The sequence below is a fragment of the Tigriopus californicus genome, chromosome 1 (assembly GCF_007210705.1).
Source record: "Tigriopus californicus strain San Diego chromosome 1, Tcal_SD_v2.1, whole genome shotgun sequence".
NCBI lineage: Eukaryota > Metazoa > Arthropoda > Copepoda > Harpacticoida > Harpacticidae > Tigriopus > Tigriopus californicus.
The window spans coordinates 5,136,962-5,157,680 of record NC_081440.1 but is presented as its reverse complement, the minus strand read 5'-3'; the positions used below and the strand labels follow the sequence as shown (position 1 = coordinate 5,157,680).

Genomic DNA, 20,719 nt, shown 5'->3' with positions numbered 1-20,719 from the left:
CCAGACTTTTGGCACACAAAAAGATTGTTTACTACTGTGGGTTAGGTAACACAAACTAAGAAATTTATTAAGATGGTCAGGGTGTGTATGAGGACCAAGTCCCAATCTTTAAGTAAAAGTAATTATGGGTTAATTTCACAGTGCTATTTGAGTAAACATAAATATCTTGGTTATTTTCATTGTATTCCAAAAAGCATTCCCCTTACACATTTGAGGTAATTGAATCACAAGATCTAAAAATAGCAACAAATATTCAAAATAGAAGAAATACACAACAATTGAGCTCTATGGATAAAGAAACTTATTGCAACTCTTGCTATTGCTAATATCCACTTTGAAGTATGATGCATACTAAAAGAACACATTATATTAGTTTTATGATCTAATCTCTCACAAAAAGAACAGTTTCTGGCGATAAGAACAAAATTTAATAGTGTGTAGAAAATGTTATTAAAATCCTAAAAAATGTATATTATTTACTCAAATAAAACATCTGTCACTTTTCCTTGTCCCCTTCTAAGTTGAAAACCAGGTTTCACCGGTTTTCATGGGTAGAAAATTGACTCTCAACAACGCAGAGAAGTCAAGCCCCGCCATTAGAAACTTTTCGTCATAGCTATCTGATCACAACTGACAGGAAAGTAAATTCCAGTAACTAGTGAAAAGAAAGCTAGTTTTGGCTAATCAAATCTGCGCTTCTAATTGTTCAAAGACAAAATTATTCCCCAAAATCCCACTATCATACTAATATTCTATACTCAATAGCCTTCACTCTCTTGCAAGAAGTTGCCTCTAAATTCGTATTTCAAATAGATAAAATGGTCAACATTTTGACCTTATTTGTCTTTTCATGCCATCTTGTTTAAAGAGAAGCTCGGGCTAGCCCCTGCTTTTTTCTTTTAACTTGTTGACAGGAAGAGGGAAATTCCTCAAAGTTGCCAAAATCTTACCAACTTTCCTCAAGCCTAATATTTATAAACTTCTTGCAAAAAAGCAGCTACTATTGAATAAATAGTTATTGTAATCGTTACATGAAGAATCTACTACAAGGCTGCACAAGCTTACCCTGTTTCAAGACCGCCTTTCCGTCTACAGCCACTCCTAGGATCAAACCAGGCGCACCACTCTCGTTCATCTTCATCCTGACGAGGTTGTTGCAATTGGATTTAGCTTCCATAAGCAGCGTTTGCCTGGTTCTCCTACCAACGATTCGTTTCAGCTTCAAACTGGCGCCTCTAAGGTGCCCCCGTCCAAGCCCCATGGTCAAGCATCGTGATGTGTAAAAGCTCAAACCAAGCGCGAAAAAACCGGTCGATAGAATGTGTGTCCCACCAATTGCATGATTCGAACCTCTTGACAAGTACATGTTCTAGAAGTGAAATATTTTAGAACTGTTGTGGGTTATGCCAAAGGATGGGAAATGAGCGCAGGCGAATTTAAGGGCTTACATCAAATCCCTTGGAGCATGGGTTCACAAGGCTTTTTTCTAATCCTCCCTTAAGCGACTTCTCAAAACGTTTCTTTCTGTGCCAACCCGAAAATACATCTCATTCTCTCTGAAGGTAAATGGACCGAAATTTAAGCTATCAAAAACAGTTCTACTCCACCAACTTCTTATTGAAAATTCATTTTCTTGTTTTACTCACCATCTTGCATTCACTATTGGCTCGCATGCCTCACATTTCATAATTGCTCAACTCTTATAGATTCTACATTACATTAGAATTGTAACGGACATTGTAACAAATCTTTTTGCATTATTGCAATTTGTCTGTGCATATTTGCACCTGTTTTTGCAATTTTTCACTTTTTACTAGTTTTTCAACTTTTTTTTCATGTTTTCTCAACCTTTTTTGCATTTTCCCCAGGTAAAAAAATTCAGCCGAAAAACTTTTTTTTCGAGTTCTACTCACGAATAAAAAACAAAGAACAAAAAAATGTTGTTCTTTTTTGTGCGGACTTCCTTATCGCTACCGGGATTGGAATCCCGGCAGTTCAAGACGAGAAGATTATTTATATATGTTCGTACGTCTGGGATAAATCAAACCAAAACCCAAAAAATGAATATCTCTTTTTTTCTCTTTTTGGTAAATATTTGGTATGCCTTTTACTTATGTGCATTCCCGATCTTTCTATCTTTTTACTGAGGTCTACTCGCGAGGTTTTGTGTTGAATGCGATTTGGACTTGAGTTAGTTCCGTTGAAACTTAGTATTCGTGTGGTCAACACGAAATGAGCATGTCATTGATTGATTGCAACTCGAAATGTTGATCAAAATTCCTCTTACCCTCTGTCTAAATAATGTTTGAAATGTGTTCATGGATTTTGTAGCAATGTTTGTTTGCACGTTGTAATCTTTTGATAGCTTATTGCTTTTGCTTATGACTTTTGTGGGCGACATAAAATATACTCGGCACTCACCCCTCAATATGAGACCACTTTATAACCACTTTCTCCGAAAAGTCTTAGGGAATCAAATACAATCGGACTTATCATTTGCCGTTTGTCAAAGAATATCAGTTTCTACGTTCACCTTTCCATACTGGAAACTTGGCACAAGTGTCATTCAAAGTTTGGAAAGGTCTCTCAAATTCTTGGCTTCCAGAGGTAAGAACAATGAAGCGGGGAGATTGTGGCAGATGTTCTGTTAATTGATCTGCATTAAGGAACTAAAACTACATACATTGGCCGGTATGATTTGAACAGTATTAATGCTTTTGCATCAGCGTGCTCAGCAAACGAACCACAACAAGTTTCCAAGGAGAGAAAGATGTAGAAAGCGGCACGTTGTAAGTCGTAAGACTTTTATTGACAGTAACCTCCTTTAGCATTAATTACAACCTTTAGCCACTTAATAACTTGATGATTGGGTGAATTTGGTGCCAACCTTTCTCTCCAGAATGGACTAAATATTGAGGTGCATAGGATTCACATCTGAGGAAGAAGGGAGGGGGGGCACATTTTTTTTCGTCCCTAAATCTCTCAAGTCGTGCTTGCACCAGGATTGAACCTTTTTGGCTATGTGTGAAGGTGATCCATCCTCGTGGAAGATATGGGAAAACTCCCAGGACTGCTGACCTATCCATGGTTTTAAATTGGACTTCAATACGTCTACACGGTGGTACCCACAATACTGATAAAGTTTCTCGCAAATGCCAGACTTCTAATAACGATTTTCGTTGCTATTGAAACAAAAGAAACGACTTTTGTAAGAAATCATCTTGGATTCTAGCTCAGATTAGAATATTAATCCTCTTAAAGCCTACAAAGAGAAAATATTTTTTAGAAATGCAATCAATAGATGTTGGGAGTAACCTTAGTTGCGTTTCCAACTAAAATTTCATTCAAATCCATGAAGCAAATGATAAGATATCTCGCTTTCAAAGATTGCATTTGCATCAAATTTGACTACAAATTGCTCCGGTTATATCTTAAACCAATTGCCAAGAAATATGATAAGCTTTTTCTATGCCTAAAATATAAGTGGAAATATCTCACTTTTCTGAAGCAGGTAGAAAAACCCCAATATAGTTCGCAATATAACTTAAAACTTAATTCATGTCAATATTTCACAATTGTGATGCCATACTTGTCAATCGCAACTTCAGTTAAGCTTAATCTTGAATTTTGACAAAATTATATTAACATTGAATAAAAACATCGCTAGTATGTAGACATTGATTTTTGCAAACAGTGACAAATTTGAAAATTAAAATGTCACATGTATCGTATCGTTCAAATATTTTAGAAACATGACAGGATAGTGCAGCTGTTGGCACTTAAGTATAAAGAAAGGCAAATTTTTCATCTTTTGTAAGTTTTAAGCACCATTTTTTGCTACTTTTAGCTTTTTAAAAAATCTTAAAGAAAATGGAGAAATATCATTTCTTGTTGTGTCATTAAAAAAGACAATCATATTTATTGGGAATATCTGGAAACATAATAAGTTTGTGAAATTTTACGTCAATACATTACTAAGATTTTATTTAATACTGATTGACTACGTTTTTGACATTTTAATGTACTTTAAGTGATTTAACACACTTATCTGAGCTACTTTTAAACATGTGTATTTCACCAAAGTTGTTCCTTTTCCTTCTTTGACAAAGAAAAACATATCTTGATATCTTGGCATTTGAGCAAACTGTTAACCAGAAAATATAACAACCGTGTCCAAGTAACTGTCCTGGTTGGCTTTTATGCCCTGGGATGAAAATGAGGGTGGTCTTCTTCCCCCGTCCAAACCATAACGCCGGCTGGTTTTTGGCGTCTAAAGACCGTTTGCTCATTAACAGGTACATCTTTGATGTTTCAAGCCCAAATGCTGTCATTTTGGCTGTTGTAGACAGCTTCTAAGACGAAAATCTAGTCATCCGTCCAAATGACAGAGGGACGTGTAACAGAGGTAAGGGCACTGAGCATTTTTCTGGATCCTTCAAGCCTCTTGTTCTTGGACGCGGCACTGAGAAGTTGTCCCTTCTGCAGGTGGTAAGGAGTCATCTTGATGTCATCGCGAATCATTCTCCACGTGGAAGTGGCAATTATTCCAGTTTCTTTTGCAATTTTTGCTCTGGTGGCATTGATGAGCCTGGGTGACCTAATTGATTTTGGTCGTCTGGTTTTGTCCCTATTTTCGAGGCTATTGGTCTCCTCCAACCATTTAACCGTACGATGAATCGTGGTAAGCTTGACATGAAGCCGAGTATTTGTTGACAGGGTCTCCATTTCTTCTTCTGGCTGATTGCAAATTGGGCTGACAAAATTATTCTCGTTTTGACACATCAAGCCAAGTGATCAGAGAGTCAAATGCACATATGTTTGAGTTGGTGGGAAGTATAAGCCATGACATACGAATGGATCTAATGGGTGTTCCGATTCTTTTGAAACACCCTGTATATCTACCCCATTGTTGTATCAAAATTTTCGGAAAGTCATTTTGAGAAAGTCTTGCTGTTGCTTCAGTTGAATCCAGCCTATTCAATATTCAATATCCGTCCATCAAAATTGCTACTTTTTGCCTTATCACATAACTTGTTGTATTTTGAAGAGCTTCATTTTGTGGGTAAGGTTCATCGATTTGTTTGATTCAGCAGACATATCTTTGAAAATGGGTCTTAACTCATCATTGTGCACCTGAAGATATACGTTAGACATGAAAGATTCAAGAGAAACTAAATTATCGCTTTTGTCCGATGAGCATTTTCTCGTGGTTGGGTTTGCATGCCTGCCTGCCTGCACACAGTTGCGAAGGATTCAAACCGAAACAATTCTCTCAGATCAGCACACAAATCTCAGTTCCACTCTTAAATAGCAAGGTAATGGAACCGAAGTACAGCAGATCGGANTCTGCCTGCCTGCACACAGTTGCGAAGGATTCAAACCGAAACAATTCTCTCAGATCCACACACAAATCTCAGTTCCACTCTTAAATAGCAAGGTAATGGAACCGAAGTACAGCGACCTCCTCGGCCAAATTATCATGATTTATGTGTATCTTGAAAACATCAATTATTTAATACTTTTTTCACCCCTTTTTAACTTGCTCCTCCATGTTTTCCATTCCATTTCAATTTTCCGCCCAATTTCGTTGACAAAATAATTGGAATACAACTCATAAATTTCAAGTCAGGTCCCAAATGATAACCAAACTCTGCCGAGTTGAGGCAAAACTTATGACATCCTAGAATAAAGACAAGATTAGCAGGCAAGTCGAGCATCACGGTACAGTATATTCTATTTGATGGGTGGTAGTAAAATCATTTGATGGACAATACTATGAACACGGTGGTCAGCATTAGCAATCGTAAACCTTCACCACCTTATGGGGTGCTTCGGTACGAAGTCCCTGAAATTCATCAGCTATTTGCATAGCCAATTTTGTGAGAGAAACACCTTCGAGGTTGCACAAAATGGTCACCACAACTCCCTGAGGGCATCCTTTTTCATTTTGGTCACCCTTTTCAGTCTTTCGTTCCTTAGGGCAAATCAACAACACGCTACTTCCACCAACAGCGCCCCCTGTGTGATAAATGGTCAGCTCTTGTTTGCGCCCATAGGCATAGTCATGGATTTCGGGCTTCACCATCCAACCCATGGCATAAGCGTCGTCATTTAAACTGGACTCTTGACCCATTCGAACGACTGGGTTCCATATTTGGTCAACGGTTTGTTTCTTCAGAAAGCCATTCAATCTGCGCTTGGATTGGTTGGGATTCCTACCACTTCGATTAACAGGCGAATAAGGTGACGCGTTGTAAACAATCTCTCGACAATTTAGCTTCTCCTTTTCGTTTCCGAGTACTTCCGTTTTGTCGCTATCTTCTACATTCTCGGATTTTGTTGTTTCTGGTAAGCTTTCACTTTGGTAACTGTAGAGCATAGCGTTTCCAAATTTTAACAAATCTCCAATATTGGAGAGAAACCCTCCGCCAGCCCATTTGCAGCTATTGTCCACATGTGGGGCATTCTTCAAAGCATGCCTCTTGTCACGAACATATTGGCTGCAAAAAGGAGATTCATTAATCATCAGGGTATTAGTGGTTCCTTCAAACATGGAATGGATTACAATTAGTTCCCGTTCCTTTGGCCAAAGTGAATTAATTATACAACCATTCATCATAGATAAATGTAATGGCGGTGCTCATTACATTTACCTTTCTTGAGGTTCAAATGCACAATACCATTTAAGAACTTTTGTTGTTTCATGGCCACATCACAACATATTTAGCAAATAAAATAGGGACTTTCTGCCATGTTTTGTCAAATGTAGTTAAGTCAAATGCAACGTGCAGCCCACAGAGTAAATATTCGCTTAAAAGGTCAAACAAACTTTCAAAAAACTGAAAGTAGTAGTGCTTAGGGGAGATGGTTGTAGCGCAGTTGTTTAACGCGCGACCGAGCTAAACTCGGGTTCATGGGTTCGATTCCAGGCCTCCCTGATGCTGAGGCTTGAGGAGGATTTCCTAACAACCACTACTTGATAACTCTGCCACGCGTGAGGCCTTTAATCCAACCTCATTTAATTGAGGAGATGTATACTACTTAGCATTGAAAATATAACAAGATTTAAAGCCACGAGTAGATTAAATGTCAGGCTCTAAATTCAGAATGTATTTTAGCGAAGTAAACCCTTGGTTTTAATCAGACATGTGAGCACTACTAAGCACAGTGGACTTAGGAACAACTTGATCCAGAAGCGTCCTTAGTTGTCTAACGAGGAAAAATCCAGGTTTCTACCGAAATTGATCCCACTGATTGCAATTCAGTGTAAAGCAGACACTCATTGTTGAGCAATAAGCTTAAATGACATTCCATTGAACGCGAGGAATTTCAGGTGGGGCCAATGATGCGTAATAGCACCGTTCACCTTCAGAAAGTTGCCATGTAGCTTTGAGTTTTGCGATAAGTTTAGAGTTCAAAAACACTCCCCACTAGTGAAATTCACTCCCAATAAATATTAATTCATATTGTTTAATATCGTGGTAACGTCCTACTGTTGAAAAAGTACGCCATTAAATTATATTCAAGCTTGATTTGACGTGACCGTATTGTAAGCAATGACATTTGTTCCCAGGACTAAAGATACGAAAATCAAAATGATAATAATCAGTAAAAAAGGGCGCACCTTGCTCTGTTAGGAATAATCGGTTCGTTCTCGTCTAAATAGGTGCTTTGAAGGCCGAGATCCCTGAACATACGTTTCATGTGTTTTTCGAACTTTTCACCCGAGGCTTTTTCCACAATGGCCGACAATAACGTGTAACCATGAGTCGTGTAATGAAAAGCGTCGCCTGCAAGAGACGAAGTGAGACTGACCATCTTCAAAGGTTACGAACATCCTGTGATAACATTGCAAGCCCATGGGTAATCTCATAGAGCATGTAGAAAAGGCTTTGGTGTTGAATGCCTCCAGGGAAAGAGCTTTCGGTCTCCGGGGATTAAATTAAAACAAAGTACGGACCAAAAGGGCAAGTTATATCGAGCACGGGCAATTGACCTCTGCTGCCATCTCCAAATAGAAGGTAATTCGGTTCACTCACTTTCATACGCAGAACCGACGATCTATCGATCTCGCAGAGTACAAATCAATTGAGGCTGCTTAAGATACGCTTCAAGAAATCAACCGAAAACATCTTCAGAGTTGACTTGTTACATCGAAATCAATTTGTTTCCGATGATTTAAGTGATATATATTTTCCTTACCCGGATTTGAAAGAAGCTCATCTCCCTTGAATATCTCCAGTGCTTTTTCCACCGACTCAAATTTGTCCTTCATATGAAATTCTTTGAATTGACTATCGCCTTGACCATTTGGACTATCTGCTGAATTCTGTGTCTGAAAGCATATCACAAATAGAAGGATAATATTCTTGTGTACTTAGAAGCTCAATTATAGATCCGAAATATATGTTCAATCATCAATGTAATAGGATTGTTTGGAACGCTTTGTAAAAAGAACAGATGTATTTGACACCTTTAAAGGTCGAAATAGTTGTGACGCGATATAAACGTCAGCATTGTTACATTCAGGCATCAGATTGCTCGACACAATTACACCTTACGACGATCAATTCTAGACTTAAGAGGCATATGTCAATGATTTATTGCATATTATTAGGAAGTTTCCAGGAGCCTTAATTTCTTAGAATGCCATTAAAGCAGATTTGGCCTACATTCATTTCAATTCTATCTATGCTAAAAAACAGAGAAATAAAATAAAATAAATTCATTATGACAAAAGAACTACAGGGTGTAAAGAAATTAAGGGCCTCCATGGCTGTTTTTCACAACATTTCTCCATGCTCAAAGATTTTTTTGACATTAAACCACAAGCATTCCTTAAGAGAAACTGTTAAGTACCTAGTGACATATTACAAATGGTCTATCGATATCCTGGAGGCGATGGGTAGCCCTCTGATAAAGTGCCGTCAAAACAATGTCTGAAAATTCAAGTGAGCGCAGTCTGAAGGTCAGAATCAAGGTTAAGGGCATCCTGAAGGCCGGTAAAGACAAGGGAACGTTTGGTGAGCCTTTCAGTGATCATCCTCAAACGATTTGAGAGTGGAGATCCTCATGCAAATGCTATAAATCCTTTTAGAACAGACCAGGCTAATGGCCGAAATCTGGATTTTCAGGACTCAATCTTTAGGTTGGCAAACATCAGAAGGTTACCAATCTCCTTTGGAGTGAATTCGGATCATTCGTGGTATGGTGTTAGGTTTTTCAATAATCCCTTTTATTAAAAACTGGAGATTCAATCTGATCAATATTCTTTGAGTTAGGGGGTTGGATTTTCAGAAGCGACAAAGAGCGGCCCTTAATTTCTTTCCACCCTGTAATTGCGCATAACGGTTTTTAAGGTCAAAAATCAAGACAATTTACTGCTTATCAGTGCATTTCAGTTCCAATGTTAAGGGGTCATTCCGGAGCTTAAACCGATAAAATAATAGAAGCATTTAATCCTATGACAATCATTAGCACTTTTATAACGATCATACCCTAATTTGTATTCAAGTGTTAACTAGGAGTGCTCCTAATATCCATTAAATAGGTCAAATAAGTTTCAAGGCAGATCATTCTATAGATAATAGAGACAAGAACAATTAAGATCCATTCAGAAATCAAGGCCAAGAACTAACAAATGTAGAGCATGTTTTTAATAACTGGCCTCATTCGTCTGATTTCCTACGAGCAATCTCCCCCTGAGAAAGTCCTGAGAAAGTGATTACCTCAATTTGTTCCTTGGTCAAGTAATGTCTGATCCCGGAGAGATGACTGACAATTTGTCTAGTCGTGATCGCGGGATGACTTTGAGGCCAACTTGGAACGTACTCTATCACAGGTTTGTCCAAATCGATCTTGCCTTCCTCCACCAACTTGGCCACGGCCGTCATTGTCAAAGACTTCGAGATGGACGCAATTCTCATGGTAGTTTCCGGAGTGGCCAAAACACGCTTCTCAACATCAGCAAACCCATAACCTGGATGAGAAGAGGTATGTTGGTAAGACACAGGTCACATGGATATGGATTGGGAGAATTGCGGTTGAATTGGTCTCGATGGCTGCAAAGATGTTCCGTAAAACTTAATGTACCTGGAGAGGTAACTGATAAGATTTTGGCCTTGAAGATTGGTTCCAAGAACTTGGTGACTTGAATTTACAATAAGATCATTTGAATGAGATTCAAGCGTGTTGAGTTCAGCATGTGACAAAGCTTGACGAGAGTTTGAAAAGGCCCAAGGTTAGAAAGTGGATCAGCTTTCGTGAACGACGAAAGTGGAGTTTCGTAAAAAGGATTTTGAGATCCTGTCAACAAAGACCTTCGATCTTCAAAGGAGGTCAGAATAATCTCGTGGGTGAGATTTTCACCTCGTTTATCGCACATTTTCAACGTGTTTCCCTTTACAACGGCCATACATTTTAATATAGTACAAACTAGTCCCAAATGCAAAATACCTCCTTCAAATTGAGAATTATGTGCCTTGGTGTAAAATATACGTGATAAAACATGAAACATATTAAATAACAACGGTAAGTAAAACCACACTGATGTGTGGCGAAACGATTTGGGTCACGTATTGGACTGTTAATCAAGGAGCAAAATTAGCTTCCTTCCATACTAACAATGGGCGGTGCAGCGGCCTTCAAGACCAAACCGGTAATTGAATGAGGTCATAAAAACTCTCAAATACGATAAGCAAAGTATTTACAGGGCGTAAGTAAAGTATGGACAATCATAAACATGGCTCTAGTTCATTAGCTACGTTATCATGAAACGACAAAAAATGTGTCACATGACGAGCCTTTTTGGATGACTTTACATGTAAAAAATGTTTACAATAGAACTAAACCTTTTAGAGATATCGCCCTTCTAAAAATATTTTTTGGGTTGCCTTCCCTTCTTGACTAAGCCACGGACTCCTAGAAATATGGATTGTGGACAGACGAGCTTCCCGTCAAATCGGCCTGCTCTTGGTCATAGTAACTCTGAGCCAATTTCAAATGAAAGTAATAAAATAAGAAACGCGGATCTCCTCATTTAAAGGTAGGTCATTTCTATATTGATTACTTGTAAAGTGGTTCGTTTCAAAGTAATGTTGTCAAAAGCTAATAGAGCTGTCCAAGAGTAGGCAGAAATTCGAATTTTATGTAGTGCTTACTACATAACTTTGGACATATCTCCTGAGTTCCTTAAGCATGGTAGGGGGCTCAAACTTGGCCAAGTTCATCTATTCAACAAGATCTTGTGGTCGTAGGATGCGCTCATTTGGAATAAAGTGGCCGGTTTAGCAGATCAGAAAGTTTTGCTTTCGGTTGCAGTTTACATCTCTAGAAGTCCGTGATGTATGGAAACCCATGGGTTACATGGGTCATGAGGCCTTGGGAAGGTGCGATCAATGTCAGGGGCCGGTCACACATCCAGGCACTACAGGCAATTACCTTGAACGTAGAATATGTACTCAAAGCAGCCAATAAGAATAATAAGAGTCGTTCGGCAATGAGGCAAAGATTGACCTTTTCCCTTACTTTCTTACTCAAAATAATTCTGGAACTACGCATCTATGTATGTACTTATGGATCTGCGTGGCTCCGATGGTGTTGCAGTCTACCGGGCTAATTTGCCGCTTTCGATAAGGTTGTGGGTCCTGATTCTTTCTCGTCGCATCGATGTTTGTTCAAAGGAGAATCCTAAAAGCTTTTAACATGATGGTTTTATTTGCCTAAGGCACCTCAGTAGCCTCTCTTTGTTTTATCCAAGTCTACCCTTCTCATAGAGATGATAATACTGTGCTTCGAAGTAACTAGCTTTTGAAGGCGTGAACATTGCTTGAAGACGAAATAACTAGGTTTTCCTTCAACAGCTTAAGACTTTAAAATTGGTATGAGCGTACTTTCTATTGTAAGGATTTTATATCTATGGGTTTTCTTTGCACTGACGGTACTTTCATAGGTACATGTTTGGGGCACGTGGACGAGCTTCGCGTACATACACACCCACGGGTCTGGAAGTGGCCAACTATTGAAAAGGAGACAAAGTAATGCCCGACTGCTTTAGATGGAAACGTTGAAAGGCGTTCAAGGTGTTCAGTATAATGTAAAGGCGCAAGGTTCAAAAGGAACTTTCAATGACTCAATAATCAAATCCACGACTTAAAGTAATCCACGTCAATTTCTTGACGGACCTAGACAGATTTGCGAAGGCCAGGCTGTTCCAAATAACGCGAATTGAGCAGTTTCCATGGATCCGTGGGAGTTTCATATTTTCGAGGAGGCTTTCTAGATCCTGTTACATTTTCTTTCTCGCTTGTTCAAAAGCGGTGATTTTTTTTTTCCGCAAATACTAATAGAGCTCGAAAAGGAAAACATTAGCCTCTGATGATGACGTCGGTTTGACCAAAAAAGCCATTTTTTTTTGTTGGTAAGTGCATTAGCCAAATCACTTTGAAAGCGGTGTACTCCCAATGACTTTCACCATTTTCCTTTAACTCAAAATTTTACTGACATGCATGTTAGTGCTACGTCACATTAGTGCTAGTAGAACGTGAAGACTTGCAATGTCGGATCAATCCTGTCTGTCAATCGCCTCTTTTCGATTATCAATCTCCAAGGGGAAAAGACGGTTTATAGTACGTTTTAGCCCCTGAGATAAATGGTGAAGAGAGTGCCATTTAGCTTACCATGTTTGTAGACCACCTTTCCGTCCAAGGCCACGCCCAAGATCAAGCAAGGGGTGCTACTCTCGTTCATTTTCATCCACACGAGGTTATTACAATTGCCCTTGGCTTTGTTAAACTTGGCTTGAACGGCTTTATTGCCCAGATTTTCATTCAGGTCCAGATTGGTGGGATCTCCATCCGCTTTCAAATGTGGTTGGCGTAAGGCTACGGTCACGGCTCCGGCCGCAATAATGCTCGAACCAGCCGCAGCCACTTTCAATCCGGTGGAAAAATACATGATCTGAAAGGCAAAGATCCGACTTTTATTCGAAAGTTGGTTGGTTGCCAAGGTCAGATCCTTTCAAGGATAAAAAACTGAACCTGACAAAAAGAAGATCCTCTTCGATTGACGTCATAGATTGCTGTCAATCAAAATTCTTTGCTGTAAAAGTCACTTCCACCCTATAGAGAGTGCAATTATTGTTACGAGGTTCCTCCCAGACAACCTTTCCCTGAAAATGGTTGTACCAGAACACGATTTTTTTGGAAAGAGTTCTGAGAGGAAAAGGCAAATTGCTTTCTTCTGCCCACATTATGAACTTTAAACCAGATTTCGTTGGCGAGGTAGGAGACATCATAATTTCAAAACAAATTGGGATTGGACATTTTCTCTCTTGTTGAAAAATTATATTCCAAGTGATCAAAACATTTGGTATTTATATAACGAGAGTCTATTCATAATGAAAATTGACTATAACTTATCAGGACATCGCTTGATCATGGATCCAATGATTTTAGTGTAGCCCATCAACAGGATCTAGAACATCTACAGATTATTTGAATATCTTAGCAATTTTTAGTGGTCTATAGAAATTTGGGCATGGAATTTTAGATCGATAAAAGGTCCTTTTATCACCAATAAATTGAGTTTTCCTAAAGGTTACACAAAGTAGACGTGAAATTCTCACGGGTTCAATGAAAATATTTGTCATTGAAAGTCCACCATAAGTCCATCTCGCTTAGGGCATACGAAGTGTTTCCAACAACTATTTTCTAACGTCCACTGGTGTGATAATCAAAAGCGTTTTCTACCTACAACTTTCACTTTAATCCATAAACGAGCAAATTTGATCTCTTTCAAGATATCACAATTGCCATGTGTTGCCCTTTACTCTATAGGCGCTTATTTCCATGAATATTGGACGAGAGACTAAAAGCCCGAGACGGCCTCAATCATGGTTTATTCAGCTCGTCTGATGAATCCTTGTTTTGAGCTCCTCATTGAGAAAACTGGAAGTGAAAGATGCCTATCATTTGAAAAGGGTCACGCGGGAAAATCGATTAGCCTTTCCAAACAACCAATTCAGATCAATCATGGATCGTATAAATCCCTCACCGGAACTGAAAGTTACAGACGAATAGGAGTGTGCAACCAGCAGGGTGTTTCAAAAAACCGGAGGCACATAATTGTGTCTCCTTTTTTTTACTTCTGATCGAATTGTTCAACTCAAGCTTAACGCCAAATGATTGGTCAATTATTCGGCATGTCATTTCAATACAGAAACATTCTTGTCAGGTCAATGAACAGAACAAAAATATTTGTCGCGTCAAGAGTCATTTTGGAACGAAGAGCCTTCGCGACTCGAGCTTTTTGACTTAATAAGGGAAATGTCTATGAAAGAAACACAAGGAGAATTTTCCGGATAAAAGGTATGCATTGGTCCTTGGCGCATCTTTTCGATCTTCATAGACTTTCAGTGAGATTAACATATTTAAGACACACACATGGCTTGCCATTCCGTTTCTTTTGAACCCTTCGTAGAGTTGAATTTGGTTTGGAAGTGTGTGAATTCGACGGAGAGAAAGCAATTCGACGTTATTGATACAAGCTTTTGAACAACGACGAATGCATGCATATATGGCATTTTGCATTCTAAAAATATCGACCCAAACTTCATCATAATTAGCATTTTGTCTTGGTCATGGAAACAACGTTTACCGCAAGTCTTATATGACTAATCTAATATCTAACGCGTGCATTAATTGTATTTTTCCATTCATTGCCATTCAGCCACAAGAAAGACTTCTTTGAAATCCCCAGAAGTTCGAAATGAACAGAACTGATTTATCTTATTTAGCTTCCAATTCCTATACCGTAATATCTGATCCGTCAACGAATTAAAGTTTAGGATCTGGCTAGCTCTTCAACATTGAATTGATCTGGATTTTTTATCAATAACTTATCCCAGTCGGACTTAAAAGATGGTACTGAATCAACACCATAAACCCATGGATTTTCAATATAATAAATATCAAAAGGTATTTTAACCATTGTGCAAGAGCCAAATAGTCCAATGTATTTCTACAAAAACCTGCCATGCATTTGTCAATAGCTCGTCATTAGTTATGCTCTCTCTGAAAAATATTTAAATTGTTGACCTCTGACACAAATCGATATCATCCGTGAGAATTATCTCGTGGAAGAGTACCCTTTAACTGAATCTACACAGTTTTTAATTTATGGTTGGATTTCGACTCCTACCTTTCTTAGTTATGGGTTGAATTATGAAATTCTCACTATGGGGTCTGACGGTTGTCTTTCTATGCACAGAATTGTCACATATTTCCCATATGAAGCACTGTTGTTCTGGACTGAATGAACACCAAGGAAATTGTGTGATGAACACAGAACTGAAGACGTGAACTTAAACACAAGCATGCTGTCGAAAAGCGTGGGAACTTTGAACGAACTTGAGAGCATTGAGGATTTTTGTTCCTGGATTCATTTCTTCTCAACCAAAGGTGGGTTTCATCGAACATTAATCATTACAAAGTCATTTAATGTTTATCACTTTCAGTTGTGAATCATTCCCATACAGTGGGATTTTCTCTAAATAGATCAAAATGTTTAATGAAACATTGAAACACCTGCGGAGCAATAAATAAAATGTTGAAAAGAAAAACAATCTGCCGAAAATGTAGAATTTTAACTATTGGTTTCAGTAAAGAAGGCAAGTAAAACAGAGTTCTGTCAGCGAGTTCTTTCTCCACATTCTTGACTAAGCATATACAAGATGGCTCGTATTTACGACGAAAGTACTTGTACCTTTTGGGAATGGTGGTACCTCAAGTGTTTACCTCAATGGAAAAGAGCCACACCAGAGGTGTATTTTGTCTCCTAAACACCCAGTAAAGTAAAACGCATCAAAAGAACGCATTTGTTTTTATTCTTACCCATGCCACTTAAAAAAGCAAAGCAAGCTTGTAGTAGGAATAGTCAAGATTTGTATGGTCTCTTGGGTTGCTGACACTAATACGGCCCTTGAACGGAATGATGCCAAATTATTGAAAATGAAACAAGGAGGCTTATATGAGTAACAATGGTCATAGATTTCTAGCCTGACAACTGATGGATGCGCACTCTACCGTCAGAAATCGCGACCCATCAAAACAGTCTTTCAACAGCTACCCATGTTTTTTAAATACTGATCTGGTGATCAGAGCGCACTCTCTTCAGGTCTTGGTCTTGCTCTCTGTGCGCTTAAACACTCCACTCTTAGATAATGAGGATCATGTTATTGTCTAAGTTTCGTCCAGGAAGGATTTCGGGGTAATCCTCCAAATTAATGGAAAGCTCAACGAACACTTCCATTTGCAGGTGGGAAAAGTATTTTAAACGTGTGGTTGGATTTATCGCACGATTAAATCCAGAGATGGTATCACAATGCTAACTCTGTACAAGTCGATTGTTCAGCCGCATCTTGAATATGCCTCTCCCATTTGGGCTCCAATGAGTTCAGCAGGTTTGCAAAAGCTCGAGCAGGTCCAAAGATGTTTCACTAGGAACATAACAGGAATGAGAAACCTCTTGTATTGGGAGGGATAAAAAATGTTGGGACTGTATAGTATTCAGAGAAGGTACGAAAGGTATCTGATAATGTACGTCTTCAAAAGCATACATGAGCTTGTCCCAACCCAGAATTTGGGGTCAATCCTAGTGCCCGTAGAAGCTTAATGTGTGTTTTTAGAGCACCTTCAAGCCTTCGAGAATCCAGGCTAGTTCGAACCATGAAGTCCAACTCTCTTCTTTCTCTGTCTCCTTCCAATTTTCTCCCCTCAAACATTTGCAGCGGGTTCGTAAATATTGTTGATCCTTTCAAGGACCTTTCAAGTCAGATTTAGGCATAATTTCGATGATCATTCCAGGTCAACCCAACATTCAAGGCTAATTCGGTCTGCTTATTCGAATTTGTTGGTCAATAAAATATCGTAAAGTTTAACTCACGACAATAACAATCTTTCATTTCATAGTCCTTGGATTATACTCTCTGTAGTGATCGGTAAAGCACGAAAAAAAGCCAAAAAGGGCATGAGTGGAAAATATTATCTTTTATGAAAACCGGTTCTTGGGATCTTGCCTCTTATGGATGCAAAAGAGACCAAACGCCACAACTAGAAACTTTTTATTCAAAGTTATACCTTAAAACTTGCTACTATAAAGGCCAATGCGTATTCAATGGTCGCCACTCTCCTAACATAAAGTTCATTTAAGTTTCGATTTCAAGAAATCGGCATGGACAAGATGGTAACAATGCTGTGGCGGATTTGGATTTGGACTAGAGTCCGAGTGCACTCGAGTCTTTTTGCTGAAACTGACTGTAGTAAAAGACGCGAGTCCTCTGCCGGACTCGAATCTTTTACCACAATCGAGTCTGGGGAAAAGTAAAAAAAATCAGAGGACTCTCCCCAGCACTAGTCAGCAACTCACGCTCTTTATTCTTTTCATGCCTCCTGTTTTAAGAAAGCTTGGAAGGCCTCACTCTTCTCTTCAAATCGGTACCAATACAAGTCGAATTTATCAAACTTGTCCTGACCATATCGACAGTCTTTGAGCCTCATTTTATTAACTCTATGCAAAGAAAGCAACTGCAATTGAAAATAAAAATCGAATCTGATATTAAAATGCCGTCTTTGTTTTTAAAACTTTCATTTTCTAGCTGATTGTGACAGGGATAGTAAGGAGACCTCAGTGAGGGAGAACGGGAAGGAGAAAGACGAAAAAGGGCAAACCGAAATAGAACACAAAACAGACATGGACATCAAGAAAATAATAACGGTAGCTGAGTAGTCTAATGTACCCAGTAGAGGCACGACATGGTTCCCCAGAGGGCGTGGGTTCGAATCCCGCTTTCGGAGAAAACCTAATAGAGACACCCAACCCCAACAACGGAAATAATTCGCCCGCCCATGGGGACGTTTAGGCAAGCTCTGGCAGGTACCTTTGTTTGCTGGTACCAGTGGCAGTGATGCATGTTTGGGGCTTCAAACACGTTTTTGAGAAGCTGACCCTTCCTTCACATTGCTATATGAGGAAAGGTCAGATTCGTTAAAACCAGTTTGAAACGCCAATTTTGCATCACTGGCATTGGTAGGCAAGTTTGTTTGCTGGTACCAGCGCTTGCCTAAATGTCCGAATAATACGACGAGGATCAAAGTCCCTAGCATCGGTGCCTCGAGTTTCTTTTATTGGAACCCATTATCGATAAGGTATATCATAATCAAATCTGTCCAAACTTTAATATGATGCCGCCCTTGTGCTCATTATATATGAACGCAAGAAGCATTGTTCAAAATGCGCAGGTCCTAGAAACAATTGATATCTTAAATTTAGAATCTTAACTTAATGGCTCATTCTCGTCCCTTTGACTTCGAGATGTTGGATTACCAAGTTGTTGCGTAGAAGGGTGGAGTCGACACTTCAAATGGAAGGGGGAAGGTGTTCCCATCATCGCCTAAGAAAGATTTAAGTACCAGGAGACTTCTGTCGACGGTGCTCAGATGAGTGCATTTGTCAATTCAAGTCCTAATTCTTTGTACCGTGTACCTGTATCTAAATCAATAATCCATTCATGGAGTTTTTGTTCGGAATTGGTCGTATGCCAGAAATAGCAGTTTGTAACTTCAACCGTACAAATATTGTTGACCATTACTGAGTGGTTGTTGGGCTAAGACTGACCAATATGTTCCAAGCATCACCAGATAGGGTATCTAGGCATTTATTGATCTCATGGAACTTATGGTCTGGTTAATAGAACTATCCACCATAAACATACGTGGAAGACGCGGACATTTTTTTAAGAGCACCATTGATTACGGAATTCAGACGTTCATTCCTTGGAGACTTCGACGAAACAAGAACAACCCTCTGTGGTCGAGTAAAGACTTGAGCAATTGAAAAAAAATTAAAGGATCTCTACAAAAAGTTTTTTCAAAAATACTGTCTCGAATGCTCCCCACGATGAACACGCACGGAGGTCCGTCAAGGAAAAAATAAAATTTGAAGAAACCTTAAGCACTAAAAACAGTCAGCAAAGCTTTTTGGGATATGGCAACAACTTTTGAAAGAGAGAACAAACGGTTGGACCTATTTGCAACACAAATGGACTGATATTCACGGGGGCCACTCGACGGCGGAAATTCTGACCAATTATTTCACAACAGTTTTCAGCGACCACTCAAGCAAAGCCATTGCAAGGAAGGTCCATTTGGCAATGTTTTTCTCCTAGGAGGTTGCAAAATAACTAAAAACAATAAGAACAAATCACGCAAGCTGACCCGATAGAATATATCTGTCGCAGTCCTCAGGAGAGGCTCAGTGATGTAGGTTCCATACCCTTGGCGGCAATATTCAACATGTAATGCAAGAATACTACTAACCCATACTACGAACATCAGTCTTATTCACAAGAAAACGGCAAATTATCGCCCCCTCACGAGGGTCTCATTGCAAAATCATAGAGGCCCTCATCAAGAAAAAAATTATCAGCTTCCTAATGGATCTGATCAGCATGGATTTCTACCTGCCAAATCCTGTAAAAAAATCCTCTGCTTGCTTGGCGTTTTAAGATTTTGTAACATCAGCAGTTGACTCGGGCACAGGGCTTGATTTGATATATTTGCATTCTCCCAAGGCAGTGTTGGGACAAACAGCAAGTTTGCAAATTAAATATTTCAAATCTATGTAGGGAGTTCAGATCAGGATGTTAAAATTACTGTGTTGTACCAAGCGTTCGGAAAAAAAAATCGCTTTTAGCTTAGTTTTTGCTCAATTATTCAACGTTGCCCTCTCAAACAGGTAATTCCTAAATATACCCGAAGCAGAAAGAAAATGAAGATAACTTAACTCAGCTCTATCTGGGTGGAAAATTGTCCGAGAAAATAACTTCTGAACGAGAAAAACGAAATTCGATTCGCACTCTTTTTGATGGTGGAAAGCCCCCGACAGAGATTTCTGAGCTTTGGCGATGTTGATGTGGTCGTTCTTACACTCAGCACCACGAAGCACCTTGTCTCCGCCTTGTCACTGGCCTTTGTGGCTTCTGATGGCAAGGCCGCCCCCTGGTCTGGTTTCTGTTCACGGGAAATAACTAAGTGCAGACCTTGGAGGAAACTTTTTGCCGAGGGTTCAGGCCAACTACCCTGATGGAAATGTGGTGCTCTAACAGAATTGGGGCATTGGCACACACCACCAAGGTGGCTCAGTAATGATTGGCAGCCAACACCTGTTATTGGTCCAAGAACGTGTGCACACCCACCCACCCCTACTCGATACCGGGTGGCAGAAATGTCTCTGGACGCTTTCTCAAAATCGTTGTTATTGAGACCGAATATATATTTGGCACCAGAAAAATATGCTGCTTTCTAATCGGCCAATTTGTTTTCGAAATCATATCAATGATTATTTGGGTGAAAACACAAGAGGGATGCAAGGAAAATCTTTCCTCGTTCTTGAGTAAGGAAATATGGCACCCCTCCTCCTCAGATTTGAACCCAATGGACTTTGCCATCTAGTCAAATCTGGAAAGAAGACTAAGGGGAACAATTTTGAAGAGTCTTCCCGATCTCAAGGCAGCCCTCTTAACAGCTTGGGCAAATTTACCTGAAGCAGAGGTCCGTGCCTGCTGCAGAAGTGCTCGTCGACATTTTCGAACCGTAGTCAAAGAGCGAGAGGGAAATGTGGAGTAATATATTAAAAAAACGAATTGAATGATAATGCTTAATAA

At 39.3% G+C, this 20,719-nt stretch overlaps 2 protein-coding genes across 2 annotated transcripts in view; both read right to left on the bottom strand.

Annotated features, from left to right (window-relative positions):
* Positions 1-2,527, bottom strand: part of LOC131880407 (serine beta-lactamase-like protein LACTB, mitochondrial) — a 10,409-nt gene extending 7,882 nt beyond the window's left edge. Inside the window, exons 1-2 of the mRNA XM_059227040.1 lie at positions 2,422-2,527; positions 1,066-1,369 (exon numbers count right to left, since the gene is read on the bottom strand). Coding sequence (XP_059083023.1) covers positions 1,066-1,366 — 301 coding nt within the window. The 5' untranslated portion in view covers positions 1,367-1,369; positions 2,422-2,527. The remainder of the gene's footprint in view (positions 1-1,065; positions 1,370-2,421) is intronic.
* Positions 2,528-5,709: 3,182 nt separating this feature from the next.
* On the bottom strand, positions 5,710-15,358 carry LOC131884078 (serine beta-lactamase-like protein LACTB, mitochondrial). The gene is made up of 6 exons (XM_059231719.1): positions 15,199-15,358; positions 12,678-12,957; positions 9,729-9,979; positions 8,203-8,335; positions 7,625-7,790; positions 5,710-6,500 (listed from the first exon to the last, which is right to left on the bottom strand). Exons 2-6 carry the CDS (start codon positions 12,952-12,954, stop codon positions 5,795-5,797), a joined length of 1,533 nt encoding a protein of 510 aa, XP_059087702.1. The 5' UTR covers positions 12,955-12,957; positions 15,199-15,358; the 3' UTR covers positions 5,710-5,794.
* Positions 15,359-20,719: the final 5,361 nt, after the last annotated feature.